General features: G+C 36.0%; 1 protein-coding gene and 1 long non-coding RNA gene across 11 annotated transcripts in view; both read right to left on the bottom strand.

Moving 5' to 3' along the window:
- Nucleotides 1-7645, bottom strand: part of ATP10B (ATPase phospholipid transporting 10B (putative)) — a 252935-nt gene extending 245290 nt beyond the window's left edge. For 3 of the 10 annotated variants that reach the window (XM_072756709.1, XM_072756714.1, XM_072756711.1), the window contains exon 1: nucleotides 7366-7607. In XM_072756709.1, the coding sequence (XP_072612810.1) occupies nucleotides 7366-7402 (37 nt within the window). In that variant the 5' untranslated portion in view covers nucleotides 7403-7607. Of the gene's footprint in view, nucleotides 1-7365 lie in introns of all 10 variants that reach the window. The other 7 variants (XM_026007667.2, XM_072756707.1, XM_072756712.1 and 4 more) reach the window with 4 other exon arrangements.
- Nucleotides 7646-17436: 9791 nt separating this feature from the next.
- Nucleotides 17437-17860, bottom strand: part of LOC140598657 (uncharacterized) — a 47815-nt gene continuing 47391 nt past the window's right edge. The window contains exon 3 of the long non-coding RNA XR_012001195.1: nucleotides 17437-17483. This is a non-coding gene — a long non-coding RNA (uncharacterized lncRNA). The remainder of the gene's footprint in view (nucleotides 17484-17860) is intronic.

Genomic DNA, 17860 nt, shown 5'->3' with positions numbered 1-17860 from the left:
AAGTAGTTAGCTCCCAGCAACTTAATAAATATTTATGTTCTAACAACTTAGAAGCTATGCTTAGAAAATACACAACAATTAAAAGAAAAAACCTAATATTTTTATTTCATTTTTAAATAACCACAATAACCTACTAATGGGATGTATGTGCCTGCTGGGCACTGCATAGATTCTGAAATTTTAGAATCAGATTAGATACTGCCACCCTTATTTTTTGTTCCATATAGATTTTTGCATGTATTTACTTTTAATCACAGCTTCCCTTAACATTTTCAAAACTATGACACACAAAAAGAAACATGGTCCAATTTAATGTTGAAATTGTGAACTACCACAGACTATTACTGTGTCCAGTTTCTGACATATTGAGTATTACTGTTTCTCTAAAATTTAAAATATTTGGCAGTGTCCTGCTTTAGCACATAGTTTAGGAACCATGATTTTTGAAATCACATTGAAAAAAAGAGACACAAGGGAATCCATTGGTGTGATTCCATTTTCATAGGATTTAAAAAGCACACACACATATATATATGTATATATATATATATACATATATATATTTTTTTTCTTTTTTTTTCAACTTTAAGGAGAAAAAAACAGGCCAGGAATTTAGCAACATTACTAAGTAAAAAACTCAGCATTCAGGTCCCTGAATTTTCTATCTAGGTCTTATGGTTAGAGCTCCCTTTTAAATTCTGTGTGTGGGGAGATAAGGATCTCAGCATAATTTTAGAACTAGAAGAGACCTTAGTGATCATGTAGTCTGCATTCCTCATTCTACCAAGGAAGAGCTATAAGCCAGAGTCAAAGGAGTGTCTAAGTTCACATAGTGGGTAAGTGGCAGATACTGGCCTTGACCTCATGTCTGTAATTTTCATTCTACTTTGCCTATCTTCTATGTTTACTAGGTTGTCTCTGCATCCTTCTAGCACTCCATTAGAACCACTGCCCCTCATCGAAATCTCTGCCCATGGACAATATTCAGTAAATGTCATTATGGAACTGAACAATGATGGATTGTCCTCTCAGACACAATAGCCAGCAGAGATCACCATTGCAGGGTTCTGACAGCCTAACCCAGGCCTAAAAATGGTCTTTTAATTATTATTTATTATTTTAAAATTTAATTTATTTCTAAAGTAGCCTTTTTTTTAAAGTAGTCTTTTAAAGTAAGCTTTACTAGTTTTTTTCTCATTATGAAAGCAATACATGCTCGTTATAGCAGATGTGAGAAATATTTAAAAGTAGAAAAACACAATCATTGTTTTACAACCCAAGAAAAACTCTTGTTAATACACTGAGAGTTCTCTAGCTTTCCCCCATGAATAGCTTATATACATAGTTTAATCTACCATATTACAAATATAATTAGGGTTCCTACTTTACTATGTAACTTTATTTTTATTTTTCACTCATGTCTCCCCCTCACCTTTGCCCCCATGGCAACCATCCATCTGCTATCTGTATCTAGGACTTTTTTTTGGTTTCATATATGAGTAGCCATATGATATTTGCCTTTCTCTGACTTGTTTCACTAAGGATAATGCCTGTGAGATCCACCCATGTTGTTACAAATAGCAAGATTTCATTTTTGATGACTAAATAATATTAAATTATATATATATGTATATGTATATATAATATATATACACAAAATTGTATATAATTGTATACAATATACACAATGTGTGTATATATATATACACACACACACACACACACACACACACATACACAATTTCCTTATCCATTCATCCATCAATGGATGCTTAGTTTTTTTTCTTCTTTCATATTTTGGCTTTTGTAAATAATGCTACAATGACCATGGAGGTGGATATGTCTTTCCAACATAGTGTTTTATTTTCTTTGGCTAAATACTCAGAATTGGAATTGCTACATCATATAATAATTCTATTTTAATTTTTGAGGAACCTCCATACTCTCTTCTATAGTGGCTTCACCCGTTTACATTCCCACCAACTGCATGAGGGTTCTCTTTTCTCCACATCCTTGTCAAAACTTGTTATTTCTTGTCTTTTTGATGAATGTCACTCTAAATAGGTACAAGGTACTATCTATCTCACTCTGCCTATGATTTGCATTTTTCTGATGATTGATGATGTGGAGCATCTTTTCATATACTGTTGTCCATCTGAATGCCTTTGGATAAACTACTATTCAGATCTTCTGCATATTTTAAAATCAGAATGTTTCTTGCTATTGAGTTGTATGAGGTCTTTTTTTTTAATGAGGTCTTTATGTAGTTCTTAGCCCCTTACAGATATATGATGTACAATTATTTTCTTACATTCAGCAGGTTGCTTTCTAATTTTGTTGATTGTTTCCTTTGCTGTGCAGGAGATTTTAGTTTGATGTAGTTTTGTTTATTTTTGCTATTGTTTACTTTTGCTTTTGATGTCAGGTTTTAAAAAAATATTGCCAAGATCTATATCAAAGAGCTTAATTTGCCTCTTTTCTTCTTTCTAATCCCTTTTGAGCTAATTTTTGTGAGTGCTAAGATAGTAGACAAGTTTTATTTTGCTTGTGGCTCTCAAGTTTTTCCAACATCACTTATTGAAGAGATTGTCTTTTCCTCATTGTATATTGTCTTTAACATAAATTGATCATATATGCATGGGCTTATTTCTGGACTCTTTATTCTGCTCCACTGATCTATGTATTTTTATACCAATGCCATACTGTTTTAATTACTCTAGCTTTGTAATATAATTTGAAATCATGAAGCATGATTTCTTTATATTAATGAGTTTCAAAGATAAAATCAGTATCATTGCTACCATTATCAGCAATAACAACTGCAGTTACTATAAATCCATATTCAATGTTTATAAGGTAGACCACATAAAATTGCTATTTTTATATGTAAAAAAATGGTAAAGTATCCTTGATTTCACATGGCTCAACTCATTTAAAATGCTAGTGAGTAAGGGACAGGCAAGGCTAGGTAGGGAGAAATAGATAAGGGGCCATGGAATCAGACTCACAAAATCCCCCAAACGCTGAGATATGAGGAAACTAGACATAAGGGAATAGATCAGACCACCTGGCCCCAGATGTTAGGGAGTATTTTTCTTTGGTGGCTACAATGTTATCACAGAAAGTGACCAAACCTCAAAGAATTAAGTCATTAATTCTTACTCAAACCAAGACAGCACAAGAATCAAGGCCACAAGCTTCCCAGTCAGTTCTCAATAAAAGACTGCCACTAAAAGCCCTCAGTGGCAACCCTGTCAGGACACCTCTCACTCCTGAGAGCTTTTCCTATATCCTTGCTTAATAAAACTCTATTGCTCTACTCACTCTCCCTTGTCTGTGAGATTTATTCTTCAACTCCCTAAGATAAGAACCTAGCTCTCCTGCTTCACTAGGAACAATATCAAGTGTTTTTAAAGCCTTAAAGAAGAGGCAACTGGAGCCAGACTACATAATGTCTAATGAATTAAGTTTTCTCTGGGGTCTGTTCCCACATCCATAACCTGGAACTAATAGCCTAGGCTCAGATTTATGAGGCTTAAATGATCCTAGCCCTTAGAATGACACCTGGCAGGTAGTAAGTGCTCAATGACTATTAGGTGTTCTAATTATTTCCAACATTAATTCTCAGAACAGTCTTGTGACATAGGAACATTTTATTCTCAGTTTATGGATGTGGAGACCAGAGCTCAAAGAGATAGTGAGATAATAACTTGAACCTTTGTCTGTCTGACTTCAAGCACATTCCCTGTACCTTACATAGTAATTTTTAATTAAGTGACAGCTGAATTGAGTCAAATAGTCCCAATGTGGTATTTCATCAGAATCACCAATATTGGAGAACATCTATTTTCTGGGACTCTTTAATGGTCAGTTATGTAAAAGACAGTGCAAGCTATTTTACATTCTGATTGAGAGAAACTAAATTAACCACATTTTTTGTATTGTTTTTAGGTCTGATTAATGAGAAAGCTGTAAGCTGATAGTGACCACGTCTGATTTCATAACATTTCCAGCTTGTGGTATGCCCTTAAGTATTTCTTTCACCTGCCAAAGGATCCCCAAACTCCAGCAGCACCATCCTCTGGAATGCTGAGAAGGGAAAAACTATGTGGCACCTGGTAACTAGAACCTGTGCTGTTAAACTTGGTCAGGGTTTTGTACAAGACCAAAGAAATATTGTTGACTCTTTCTCCTTAAACAGAATACACAGTCAAGAAATTCCCTTGAGGAGCAACAAGATCTGATTGAATTTTTCAGAATTTTCTATTATTCTATCAAGTTCACTTGACAGCAAAGGACAAACTGCCTTTCAAATGCAATAAGTGAATGCATCAGCAATTCAGAAGGAAAAACGTGAGTTATTAAGTAGGAACAAGTCTCTCTGAATATATTTACACCAACTCACAGAAACCACTGTCCTCAGAAACCTCTGTGACAATCTATTTTCTAGTCTCACTATTGCTTTAAGTTTAACGGACGATAATAAAATACAATGAAATTACCTTTGAGCTCTGAAATGTTTATCAGCTCACACATTCCTCATGGCTTGATTTTTATTTTTCCAATGCAGCTCATTCACTTTCAGTATTATTCCAAGCACTGAAAGTTTATATCCGGGGAATATGCCTATTATGTCTAATATGCCTAATATGCCTATAATACTTATGCCTATTTCATGTTTGTATAAGAGTAAGGAAGACAGATTTTACTATATATATTTATTTACATATACACACAACATATATGCATATATATGCTTATATACACATACATACAATATATATGTGTATAATATATTTATATATTAGTTAAGAGGTAGAAGGGGCTTTTGAGATCATCACGTCTCCTTTTGTTACAAGTGAGGTCTCAGAAGCCCCCCAAAATTATGGTATCCTGAAGGCCACATAGCAAACTGGGTCCTAAATAAAGCTTTAGAGAATAAGGATGTGGCAAGTACCTACCATATTATGAGAATTATAGCCAGTATTTCTCATACAGAAATGCTTATACCACTTCTATAATGTTAGCATCATAATTCTCATTTGATAATGAAAAAATTGAGGCTAGGAAAAGTAGTACAGCCTATAAATGCCACAAATGGAATTGAAGTATTGATGAGATATAGTAGATTCTTTCTACTATGTCAGCATTTCTCTGAATGCATTCACTCCTGCACCACTGATTTTTGCCATATCCATACACTAATATTGGTGGCAGCAGCCCAAGATCATTGATACCAAAAGCAGAAAATGAGATTCTCCTCCTTTCCTCCAGATGTTAAAGAACATTTTAAAGATGTAAAAGAACATTTACAATGTTAACATTGTAAAAAGTTAACATTCTTTCATATGGTTCCAATTAATAGCAATAATTAATAATTGCTAAGAGCCTTTGTAAGCCAATCATCTGTGTACCAGGTGATTGCACAGAAACACACACTTTCTGCTTCAATGTGAGGATGTGAAAATTTAGGTAACTTACCTGGGATCACATAGTTACTAAACAGAAGATCAGAAATTCAATTCCAAGTTCAATTCCAATGCCTATTTTTTAATTTTTTCTAAGCGACATGACTGCTATTGTCACTACTCAATTAATCTCTTAATAGAAGCCTATTTTATAGGGACTTAAAGGATAGGAAGGAAAAAATATTCCACAAGCTTGACATTTTTAGAAGGAAATTTTAAAATGATGTCACTAGAACAGGGGAAATAAGTGATATTTAATTAGCAATGAAGAGAAAGCTCACTCAGTTCAAATCAGGATTTAAGAATGTCTGGCTAAATTTTACTTTCAGGAGAGTGGGTAAGTAGGTAGAAGGAGTCTCAGAAATCTAAACTGTTTTGGTTGAGTCAGGAAGGAGATTTTCATTTCTTCCTGATATGGCAAAGGCCATTTGGAGAATCAGTATAGTAGAAGATGGATTGTGAGCCATGAGCCTTGGACTCTGGTTGTTATTTTGTCTCAGTAACTGAGACTTCATTTCTCTGGGTCCCAGTTTCGCCATCTGTGCACCAGGCAGCTGGGCTAAGCTCCCTTCCTGGCTCTGCCTTTGTGAATGGCAGATTCCTTCAACTGGATTTATTAGCACCATATGCCTCAAAATGATAATGTCCATCTCTCAGTATTAGGAGAATATGGTTTGATTGCAAACTCAGCATGTGGGTTTCAACCTTTAGTCCCTCAAGAACCTATTTATTTACCCATATGTGAGGTTACCCTGCTAGATTCTTAGGGAAATGTGTAGTGACAACTGGAGGAGAGATCCTGAACTCTTCAAGGTAGAAGTACAACTGAAATCCATATAGATAGAATTTAAGAAATGAATTATCTGATAAATTTTTAAAAAGTCATTAATGGCAATGAAATGGCAAATTTAGTAGGTGTTATTAGGAGTAGTTATAGTAACATCTAGAAAGAAAACAACATCTGTGATTTGCCTGATTAATGGTTTAACAGAACAGTGCATCTGTTAATGGAATAACACTTCTAGCACTATTGACTATATGTCTGTAAGATCTGGAAACAGAGAAAGGATTATGGCAGAAGAATGGAGTAGGGTGCCAGATTGGCTCTTGGAGATCTAGTTCTTCAGTATTTCAATTCCCCTCTGACTACTGTGACCAGAATTGTGTAGCAATTTAAGAGGACAAATGAATTCCAACAGGTATATGGACTCCTGCAGGCTAAATGAGTAGCTTCTCAGACTGATTTAAAAACTTTACTTTTCACCTGTAGTTGGAGAGGTTTTACCCCATGTCACAGTAGGATTATACTAAAGGTGCTCATCACAGACCTGCCTGTATGCATGGGGCTTTTTCTGGAGTGAGACGTTAACTCAGGGAATAAAAATAGTTTTCCTTAAACTTCAGTTTTTTTTCCTTTGAACTCAAAGGAGAGCCCAAATTTCCACCTCTCATTGAAAACCACCACAATGTGCCAGCTTTGGAGTTTATAAAAATGAAATTAGGAAGGCATGTAATAATCTCACTCTTTTCTTCAAAGCTGTAATTTCTTTCTGCTTTGAGAATGAGACACTAACTCCATCTACTTCCTCAGGCTGCACTGGATGAATGCAAGATATATTATTTATCGTAAAACATATACAGGTACATTTAGGCAGCAAACTCGTGCATAAAGAAGTAGTATTTACCATCAGCTTATCCTAATGAAATAAAAAAAAAAAAAAGCAACATTCTGTTACTAAAAGGATGTGGATCTCTACCCAGTGAGCCAAATGACATTTCAAATGCAGTGTGAAGAAAAGTAGGTATATCCTGGGCCTAATTCAAAATTTAGGATTAGTGAACATAGGAGGTAATCATTACCCTATTGTATGGAAAGTGTCGGGTCGCTTTTACTTACCCCAACAAAGCTGACGTCCCTTCTGAGCAGGCTCCATCAGAAGCTATGGAAAACAGGACTCAAAAGTGGTGCTATTTCTCTTGAACAGCTTGGCTAAAATATTCATCTTTTGTATAGCATTTTTCATTTCTCTGATTATATCTGATAGTGTCAAGGCATTAAGCTAACACTGTCTTGGAAACACAGAGAAGAAGATGGCCTGGCAAGAAACGACTGTGGCCCATAAAGGAAATGGGAAAAATAAGCCGCCTCACTAGGGCCACAAGAGAAAGAGAAGAATAGCAGGACTGTTAGTGTGGGCCCCAGTCCCAGAACAGTGAAAGCAGTGTTCTTGGCTTGGCTGCACATTTACACAGCACCATCACTGTTAGACATGAGTCTTGCATAAATTTCTACTTTCTACAAATCAATGAACCAGCAATATCAAAATTCATACGTGATTTTATTCTCTATACCTGATACAAAAATGACTTTGTCCATTTACCTTTTGCAATACATGTAATTAAGTGTGAGACAATTATAACCTTGTAGTTCTCCTTGGGGGCCCAGAACACAATTCAGTTGCTTGGTTTCAAGGGCCCTTAAAGAGAGAAAAGACCCTCTGCAGTGACTTTTATACACGTACTGGTGATGAATTTGCCCACAAAGCCTCCAAAGTCTCATTTTGCAGCAGTCGTGGTTCTTATTGATTACTGTTTGATTATACAAAATAAGGAAAGTGGGACCAATATATTATACTTATGGATTATGTGAATGCTTCAGACATACAGAAAACCAGACTTATTTATGGGTTTATGAAGAGTGCTGATTCATACCCTAAAGGAAATTTTCATGTATAATCTTTTTACTGAGTTGTCTGTAATTCTGCTAATTGGAGTAAATGTCATGAACCATTTGCCATATTGATGGATAGTTATTGGTGAGTCCATAAATAAAAGAAGATGGAGTAAGCAACCAGCCTATTCTGAGGGTAGAAAAAGAGGAATATTACCAAGCTTGGGAATAAAAAGAGGTGGGAAAAAATGAACATAATGTCTAACTTCATGAAAATCTTTCCAAAGGATCTTGGTTGGTTGCTAGGGTAATTGTGAACTTATGTGTACTGTTGGATCCTATCAGACTACTAAGAAGAAATGTGGGCATAAAAACATGTTAGAAGGGATGAAACACCCACACATCTAAAATTGGAATAGCTGTAAGATATGTTAGGGATTTTTAAGAACATGAAATTTGCCTAACACTTTAGATAGTCTAGAACTTTTTTTTTTAAGGCACTTGGCATTCCATAGTTCTCCATCTGCTAAAGGGAAAAGTGCTTTGCAAGTCCTGTTCCTTTCCTTTCTTTTCTCAGTGTCTCATGGTTTCTCAGTACAAGTGTGACCTAGAATCACATATTTCATTAATCACAAAATGTTAGCACCAGAAGGTAATCAGAAGTCATTTAGTGCTGCTTCCCTGGACTGTAGGTGATGACATTGAAGCTTAGAACAGTTAAATCTGTTCAGGGCCACCTAGGAAATTAGTTGCAGGCACAGGACTACAAACCACATCTCCTTACTTCAACAACCTGTACTCTTTCCCCTTATCACTTCCCCAACCAGAGAGAGAAAGAGAGAGAGAAGCACATTCAATTTTGGGACAGATGAGTCATGCTGACCAATAAATAGTCCTCAAAACTCAAACCTTCCAAGCTGCTTAGAAATTGTAAATATTAATAGGCATGTGGCAAGTTATTTATTCATGAAGTTTGAAATAACTACTACTGATTAGCCAATTAGAACTCTAATAACAATTAACAGATAAGAAATTCTGTGTTCAGTTTTTGTTAGAGAGGCAATGTTTTTCTGGCTGTTAGAATTCTCTAAGTCATGTTAAAGGATTATGCACCATAGACCTTCATGTAATTCCCCTTTTCAGTAGTCAACTTCTCTTTGTTTATGTGAATTTATCCCTTTGTGTATATTTGCATTTCTCATTGACTGCATCATGCTTTTTGTTATGAATTTTAGACAGTTTGTCATTTTAGCCTTTATATTCTTGTTGCCCAAACTTGCCAATTAAAGAAGTAATCATTGATAGAGGCTTTTTGTCCCATCACACATGCAGTACCAGAAATGAACATATGACTAGAATGAAATTTATAAACTCAAAACCAGTTATTTACTACAAGCTATAAAAATTTTACTAGTGTAACTATTATAACTATTATTGACCAACATGTGCCAAGCACTATACCAAGCACTCTACCCAATTACCATTTAATTCCCCAGAAATCTTAGTAAATTGGCCTAACTATTCAAATGGAAAAAAAAACAGGGTTAAAAGGGCACTTGGGTGGCTCAGTTCGTTAAGCATCTGACTCCTGATTTTTGACTCAGGTTGTGATCTCAGGGGAGTGAGATTGAGCCCTATGTTGGACTCCATGTTCAACGTGGTGTTCGCTTGATATTCCCTCTCTGCCTCTCCCTCTGCCTCTCCTCCTGCTCACACTCTCTCTCTCTCTAGAAAAATAAAATCTTTAAAAACAAACAAAAAACCAAACAGGGTTCTCAAATTCTTCAAACCAACTGAAATAGAAAAAATTGTAAAATCTTACGGTCAGTGATAAATTAAGACAGATAAGCATTGACTTTAGTGATAAGAAAGGCAAATATCTAGATTAATTTTTATTGAACAAACAAAAAATATTTTAAGTATTTGGAATGGAAAGTAACTTGAAGCATTTAGTTGGTTAACCAGATGCAAACACTGGTATAGGATTAATGAGTAAGAATTGGAAGAAGTATTTAGCAAGCAATAAAAACAGAGGAGGAGTTGGTAACATGAGAAATTAGACATAAAATTAGTTCCTTCAGGACTGAGAAAAAGTGATGGACAGCAATGTAGTTGTCCAGGGCATCAAACACCTTTTGATGTTTACATAAAATGTAGCATGATGAAACATATTTGTGAAATGTAACATGATGAAACATATTTCATTAACCAGAACTCATCTTAGAAAGAATATAGTGTAAGCAGCTTGAAAAGAGATGAGAGGTCCACAAAGGGCATGCAGGAAAACCTCTAGATCAGTGGTTCTCAACACCGGCCGATGTTGCCCCTTGGAGGCATTTGGCAATATCTGGAAACAGCTTTGTCAAATTGGGTTGGAGGTGCTACTGCCTCTAGTGGGTAGAGCCCAGGGATGCTGCTAAACATCCTACAGGGATAGCCTTCTACAACAAAGAATTATCTGGCCCAAAATGTCAATTGCGCTGAGGTTGAGAAATCCTGGCTTAGAGGTTTCCTGAAATCTCAAAGCGATGCATTAGGTAAATAATGGCAGAACTGATTTATTAGTGAACAAATTGAATTTGGTGAGTCTTGTCTACCTCTTCCCCAACATAAACTTGGTTCTCTTTCTGATGTTGAACAAACTTTTTTTTTTAAAGATTTTATTTATTTATTCATGAGAGACACAGAGAGTGAGAGAGAGAGACAGAGACACAGGCAGAGGGAGAAGCAGGCCCCATGCAGGGAGCTTGACACGGGACTCTACCCCGGGTCTCCAGGATCAGGCCCTGGGCTGAAGGCTGCACTAAACCACTGAGCCACCTGGGCTGCCCTGAACAAACTTTTAATGATGAGCAATTTGAAGGAATGTGAAGTCTCAGTAGTCTCAGTCTGAGCCTCCACTGATAAAATTGATTTCTGAAGTAATTTTAAAAAGCAGAGACAAAATAATGATGAGATGACTTTATATTAAGTAATGATCATGGGGGACAGGGACAGGCTCAGGTGGAAAATAGTAGCGACTACAGACTACCTTAGAAGATGGTGTCTTGTTGGTCCTCTGTCATCAAGTAATTCATGTGATATTCAGCATTCCCAAAGCAGACGTTACACAATGATAACCATAGCAGAAGTATTTTGTTTGGCCTGCACAGACTTGAATTTTATATTAGCTGGCAGCATTTAAGCATTGGGTATTTCTCATCATAATGTAGATTCTTTTTTTGTGGAATGAGGTAAAGAACTGACAACAATAGGCAGACATTCCCATTGCTGAATAATGTCTACCACGCATTTTGGACAGGGCACGAATATCCCCATTCTTCCTATGTATAGCTTCAGTAGGTTACACTACCTGCTACATCCTTGCAGCAATCTTAGTTTGCAACTTCTGTCTTAAAAGATTATATTTATACTCCTTTTACTTCACACTTTAGGGTGACATTATATAATACACTGTTTGGGATATAATATGCAGCTTTACTTGGATAAATTTTCTTCAAATCAATTTTGCACGTTCTTTTGACTTTTTTTTCCCAAAAACCATGATTTTGGCTTTTCCATGATTCTCTCCTCTAATTTTTTGACTAATCAAGGAAAAGATAAAATGGTGGAGAACAACTTGATTTTTTAAAAAGATTTTGTTTATTTATTCATCACACACACACACACACACACACACACACACAGAGGCAGAGACACAAGCAGAGGGAGAAGCAGGTTCCCTTCAAGAAGCCCAATGTGGAGGCAGCCTGGGTGGCTCAGCTGTTTAACGCCTGCACCAGGGCATGATCCTGGAGACGTGGAATCGAGTCCCATGTCGGGCTCCCCACATGGAGGCTGCTTCTCCCTCTTCCTGTGTCTCTGCCTCTCTCTCTCTCTCTCTCTGTGTGTGTCTCTCATGAATAAATAAATAAAATCTTTAAAAAAAAAAAAAAAAGAAGCCCGATGTGGGACTAGATCCTGAATCCTGGAATCATGCTTTGGGCCAGAGGCAGATGCTCAACCGCTGAGTCACCTAAGCACCCCAGAACAACTTGATGTTTACCTACTAGAATAGAAAGTCACTACAAGTCCCTTCCTACCCACTTTGTTAGCTTACTAATTTTTACTATATAAAACATGAATTAAAAAATGCCCCAAATAAATGTTTTGACCGTGGTATAAGGAAACTTGGCAGGGATAACTTACTGGGATTTGTAGAAACTTAGTTTTAGAAATATTGAATACTGATGTTGAAAGTGTTTATAGCCAAAATTCAAATAGGTATTTTATAGCATCAGATTAAGTCAGTAGGAGGTCACAAAAGGAGATTGTGATTCTTTGAATAATAATTTGTTTAAATCAATACATGAAGAGAAATAGTTTTTACATTCATAAAGTAAGACCAAGTTTTTACGCTACTTCATGCTGTGCAAGAGAAGATATTTGCAATGATTTACACCAAATATAAGGACAACCATTGAGGTGTTTGTTTTATTGATATGAGTAAGGTTATATAATCATTCCACTTGCTTAGAATTATGGTTCTAAAACCCTTTAGAATTAGGGTTCCTTGATAGTCTTAAAAATTATTTAGAATCCTAATGAGTTTTCATTTATGTGTTATATCCATCCATATTTACTGTATTAGAAACCTAAATTAACAATTAAATAATTTATACATTTCTTTAAAAATATTATATTCATTATGTTAACATACAAATCAATTTTATAAAAAATAACTATATTTTCCAAAAAAAATTAGTGATGAATTTTCTAAACTCTTTAAAATATGAATAGAAGACAATTGAATTCTCATATTTGTTTATGCATATAATCTGTCTCATTATGAAGAATAATCTAGCCTCAGACCTAGTTGAAAAAGAAGGTTTGGGGGACTGTGATAGTTAGTTTTATGTGTCTATTTGCTAGGTTACAATCCCTAGTTATTTAATAAAATACTAGTCTAGATGTTGATAAGATTTTGTAGACATTATTGAAGTCCATAATCAGTTGATTTTATTTTTTATCTTTAAATTTTATTTATTTATGTGTGTGAGAGAGAGAACACAAGTGGGGAGGAGCAGAGGGAGAAGGAGAAGCAGGCTCCCCACTGAGCAGGGAGCTTGATGCACCATGGGGCTTGTTCCCAGGGCTCCAGGATCAATGACCTGAGCCAAAGGCAGATGCTTAACTGACTGAGCTACCCAGATGTCCCATCAGTTGATTTTAAATAGAAAAGCCTAACCTAGATAACCTGGGTAGGCCTGATTTAATCAGTTGACAGACCTTAGAAATATTGCTATGTGTACTCTGAAGAAGAAATTCCATTTAGAGATTGCAGCTTCAGCTTATGCTTGAGAATTCCAGCTTACCTACCTCATGGCTTATCCTATGGATGTCACACTTGCCTTACCAGCCCAACAATCATGGAAGACAATCCCTCGCAATAAATCTTTTAAGATGTATTTCCTACTGGTTCAGTTTCTCTGGTTAAACTCTGATACACAGATGCTTTGAGGTCAGTGGTATAGGATATACTTTATAAAGACTTTCCTGTTATGAATTAGCTTAACATAATTCTATGGAGTCAATGAGGCAGAAACCATCACTTCTATCCTCAGAGAGGATATTTATCAGATGGCACTGATCTACCAGTGGCTTTTTGTCTTGATCCTTAAATTCCTGGTTTCTATGCCAGTGCTCTTCATCGTTCAGCATAAGAGCCTTCTATATATTTGGAAATATATTTGCAGATATAGGTGTTCACACTATTTAATATACACATCACTAAGAAATTCCTTACAAAAAGTAGGAACACAAAACCTGTATTTAAGGTATGAGTGAAAGTGATGCAAAGAAAGACAGGGTTTTGTTTTATGCTTAAGGAGCTTATAATTTACCTAGAAGAAATAAGATTATTCACCCCTGAAAATATAAGATCAGATTTAATAAAGTGATTGGGACTTTGAATCTCTACCAACACTTTTTTTGAGTACTAGGCACTGGAATGGGGCCATTTTCATTCTTTTCAGCTGCTTCTGGTGTGGAATGGATGCCTCACCTCCATATTTGATGCCCTCTCTAGTCTGCGAGTTTATGGGAGACAGAGATAATGACCAATCAGCAGGTGCATAATACTAACAAGTCATTCACTGAATGACTAAGGAAACTGAGGATGGGTGCAAAATATATGTGAAGAGTAAAAATGGAAAAGTTGGGAGCAGTGGGAAACCAAAGAACTGAAAGATGGAATATGATCTTAAGACAATAAAACAAAAATTGAGCTGAAGGAGGTGTGTGTTAAAAAGGAACAAGAGGTTAATTAGGACAAAGTTTCCATTTTGTGGAAGACTGACCAAGAAGTGTGTGTGTTTTTTTTTTTTTTAAATTTTTTTTATTATTTATTTATGATAGTCATACAGAGAGAGAGAGAGGCAGAGACATAGGCAGAGGGAGAAGCAGGCTCCATGCACCGGGAGCCCGACGTGGGATTCGATCCCGGGTCTCCAGGATCGCGCCCTGGGCCAAAGGCAGGCGCCAAACCGCTGCGCCACCCAGGGATCCCAAGAAGTGTGTGTTTTATTAGGAAGTGGAGGCAGAATGGTATCATGGCTCAGAGTATGAACTTTAGACAGATCTGAGTTTGGGTAGTTCCTTCATGTACTAGTTATGTGATCTTAGATAAATCATCCAAAACTCTTTACACCTCAGTTTCCACAACTGTGAACTTTCAGTCATTATGAAAAGTAAAGGAGGAAATGTATATGAAGTATACAGTGCCTAGCATAGGGTAAATCCATGAAGTGTTGGCTCTCATAATTACCAATGTTATTAATACTATCATTATTCATTCTAAGGGCAACAAGGAGCCAATAGGAGGTTTTTAATTGGATTGTGATATGGGGACACTTGTTAGTTTGGAAAATACATTTGATGGGACGCTGGGGGTGGTTCAGCAGTTGAGTGTCTGCCTTCAGCTCAGGGCGTGATCCTGGGGTACCAGGATTGAGTCTTGCATTGGGCTCCTTGCGTGGAGCCTGCTTCTCCCTCTGCTTGTGTCTCTGCCTTTCTCTCTCTCTCTCTGTCATGAATAAATAAATAAAATCTTTTTTTAAAAAAAGAGGAAAATACATTTGATGTTAATTAGAATAAATAATCAAGATAAAATATTAGAGCCAGAGCAATCAGTTAGCAAGTTACCTTAATAATAGTCCAAGCACAAAAATGTGACAGGTAAGGGACATGCAAGCCCAGCGCTCCTTCCCTGGAACATCACATACACTATTGATTTGACATTGGTGGTATATTCTAAATAGGAATATATATTCTTTATGAATAATTGGCAAATGGGACACCACAAAATTTTGTAAAAGTATTTAAACACCACGTTTATCAGATTTGGGAGAGAGTTTTAGAAACTGAAAGTTGCAACTTTTAGAGAATGTCAAGTGCCCTGACATAGCAATTAGGCTTCCAAATTCTCCTTGCTTACCTGGGAAATTAACTAAATGTCCCCAGAAAACTAATTGCTAAGGAGGCATCAGTCTAGGATTAAAAAAAAAAAAACAAAAACAATAAACTGTATAACAAGCACATACATATCTCTATGTATGTCTAGGATCTTATGAGTAATATGTAGTTGCATTTGAAAAAGAATATCTACAGAACTTATAAATGGTGACTATTCATACACAGTGAAACCCATATGTATGGGCTTCTAGTATCTGAGGATACTGGAAATAAATTTAATTGACGACAGGTAGTTGTAACAGGAACCAACTAGGAAAACTCACTTGCTTATCTATAGCACTGGTCTTATTTATGTCTATATCCAAGAAGTGATAATGACATCTTTTAAATTTTAAGCAAGCTCACTTGGCCTTATTGTGAGGCTTAATTTTCATTTTAGAACACACACAGAACTGGTACTCCTCCTGAACAGCTTACCACATAGCAGAAGGTCAGTAGGACAGATCTTAGGTTTTTAAAACAGTATATAATATTAATAATCTGCACACAATGAAATCCAAAAGACATGCTGATATCCATAATCAATGCTTTTCATTTAGTTTAGGAAGTAAATGATAAAGAGTATATAATCTTTGACAGAATTATGATACAGCTGCTAGTTTAAAGTAGAATTTCTAGTCTTAGAGTCAGCACATACATGTTTGTGTTTGGATGTAATAGATGTGAATCTCCTTTCCAAAAGAATTAGAGGTTTTCATTGTGCATTTGCGTGGGAATCATTGGTTGGAATAAGTACTACAGGAATAAAAAGGGGGAAAAAAAAGACGTGAAGTAAGAAACACAGCATAATGGCCTTTGTCTATGATTTTCTATCCATTCAATACAAGTACTCAAGTTGATTTTCCAGGCAGAAGGGATAGATTATTCTCAGAGCCAAGCATACACTGCTGCACAGGTCATGTGGCTGTCCAACATCACACATTTGCAAGGTAGCTGCTTGGGCTAGAGGTGGAATGAGGCCTGGGAAGAGTGATGTGATGTTCATCTAAAAATAAAAACCTTGCATTAATTAGATGTGCTAATAAGTAATGCATATGGATCACCATTCCTTATGACTTCTAGGTGTGATAACTGTGAATTCATAAAGTTAAAACAATGGAATTTGGAATAAAAACATAAGATAAAATAGGGCCTCAGATTTTATGTGATCCAGTATTAGCATATTCACTAATAAAGGAGACAGATTCGGGAAGATAAAGTAGTTTGCTTGAGGTCACACGTCAATGTCAATGCTAAGTCTATCTTATAATTCCTCATTTATTCTACCACTGTTCATTGTCTCAATGATATTACCATAATTACTATATTTTGACACAACTGTTTTCTACCCAACTCAAATTAATTAAGCAAAAAGAAGAATTTACTGGCCCACAGAACTGGAATGTCATATGCCCTCTCCTTGCCTCTTTTTGGCTGGCTTTCTCCATGTGGTAGACCAGGTGGCCTTTTGGAACACATAGTGACTCAGCTCCTTTAAAAAGCTTTTTCTGAAACATTTTATCTTGCCCAAGTCCCAGGAAAGCCTCTGATTGGTTCACATGGGATTGGAGCTCACCCTGGACCAATTATTGTTGCCACAGGGATGGATACTCTGATTCATCAATTCACGTACACATCTCTGAGGCAAGGCCATCTCTTTTAGCCACATAAAATATATTCATAATAAAGGGGGTTATCAGAAGGAGGTCAGCAATTCTAAACAGACACAAACAACAAATACATGATAATCATATTCTAAAATGAAACCTCATAGAATACTAAAGAACTGAAACTTACCAAACAACTATGGAAATGGTCTTGCTTTTCTTCTTCTAAATAACTTGTGTCAATATCTGTAATAACAAAGATACAGAAAAATCTCATTTCTGAAGATGGAAGAAAAGACTGATTCACTGGATTACAACAGGATAATTGATTTTAAATACATTAATGTACACAGTATTTTATAATCTTAGAACACAGCCAGCATTGAATGAATGCTTATTCCCTGCCTTTGTACATATAAATAGCTCATATATAATTGTTCATTTGAGTAGTCCCAAAGACACATTACTTTTCATCACCATAGACTGTTAATGTCACTTACGTCATGAAGTCTTTAAAGACAAAACACTATAAACTGTTCGAAATGTTTGGTTTTCAATATTTGAGTTTTTGAATGCTGCAATTGCCAAAATGGCCTGCCATTGTTCTTTTTGATTTCATAGCA

Source organism: Vulpes vulpes, chromosome 4 (assembly GCF_048418805.1).
Source record: "Vulpes vulpes isolate BD-2025 chromosome 4, VulVul3, whole genome shotgun sequence".
Taxonomy (NCBI): domain Eukaryota; kingdom Metazoa; phylum Chordata; class Mammalia; order Carnivora; family Canidae; genus Vulpes; species Vulpes vulpes.
The sequence above is the reverse complement of the archived record's forward strand: the minus strand, read 5'-3'. Positions and strand labels throughout refer to the sequence as shown.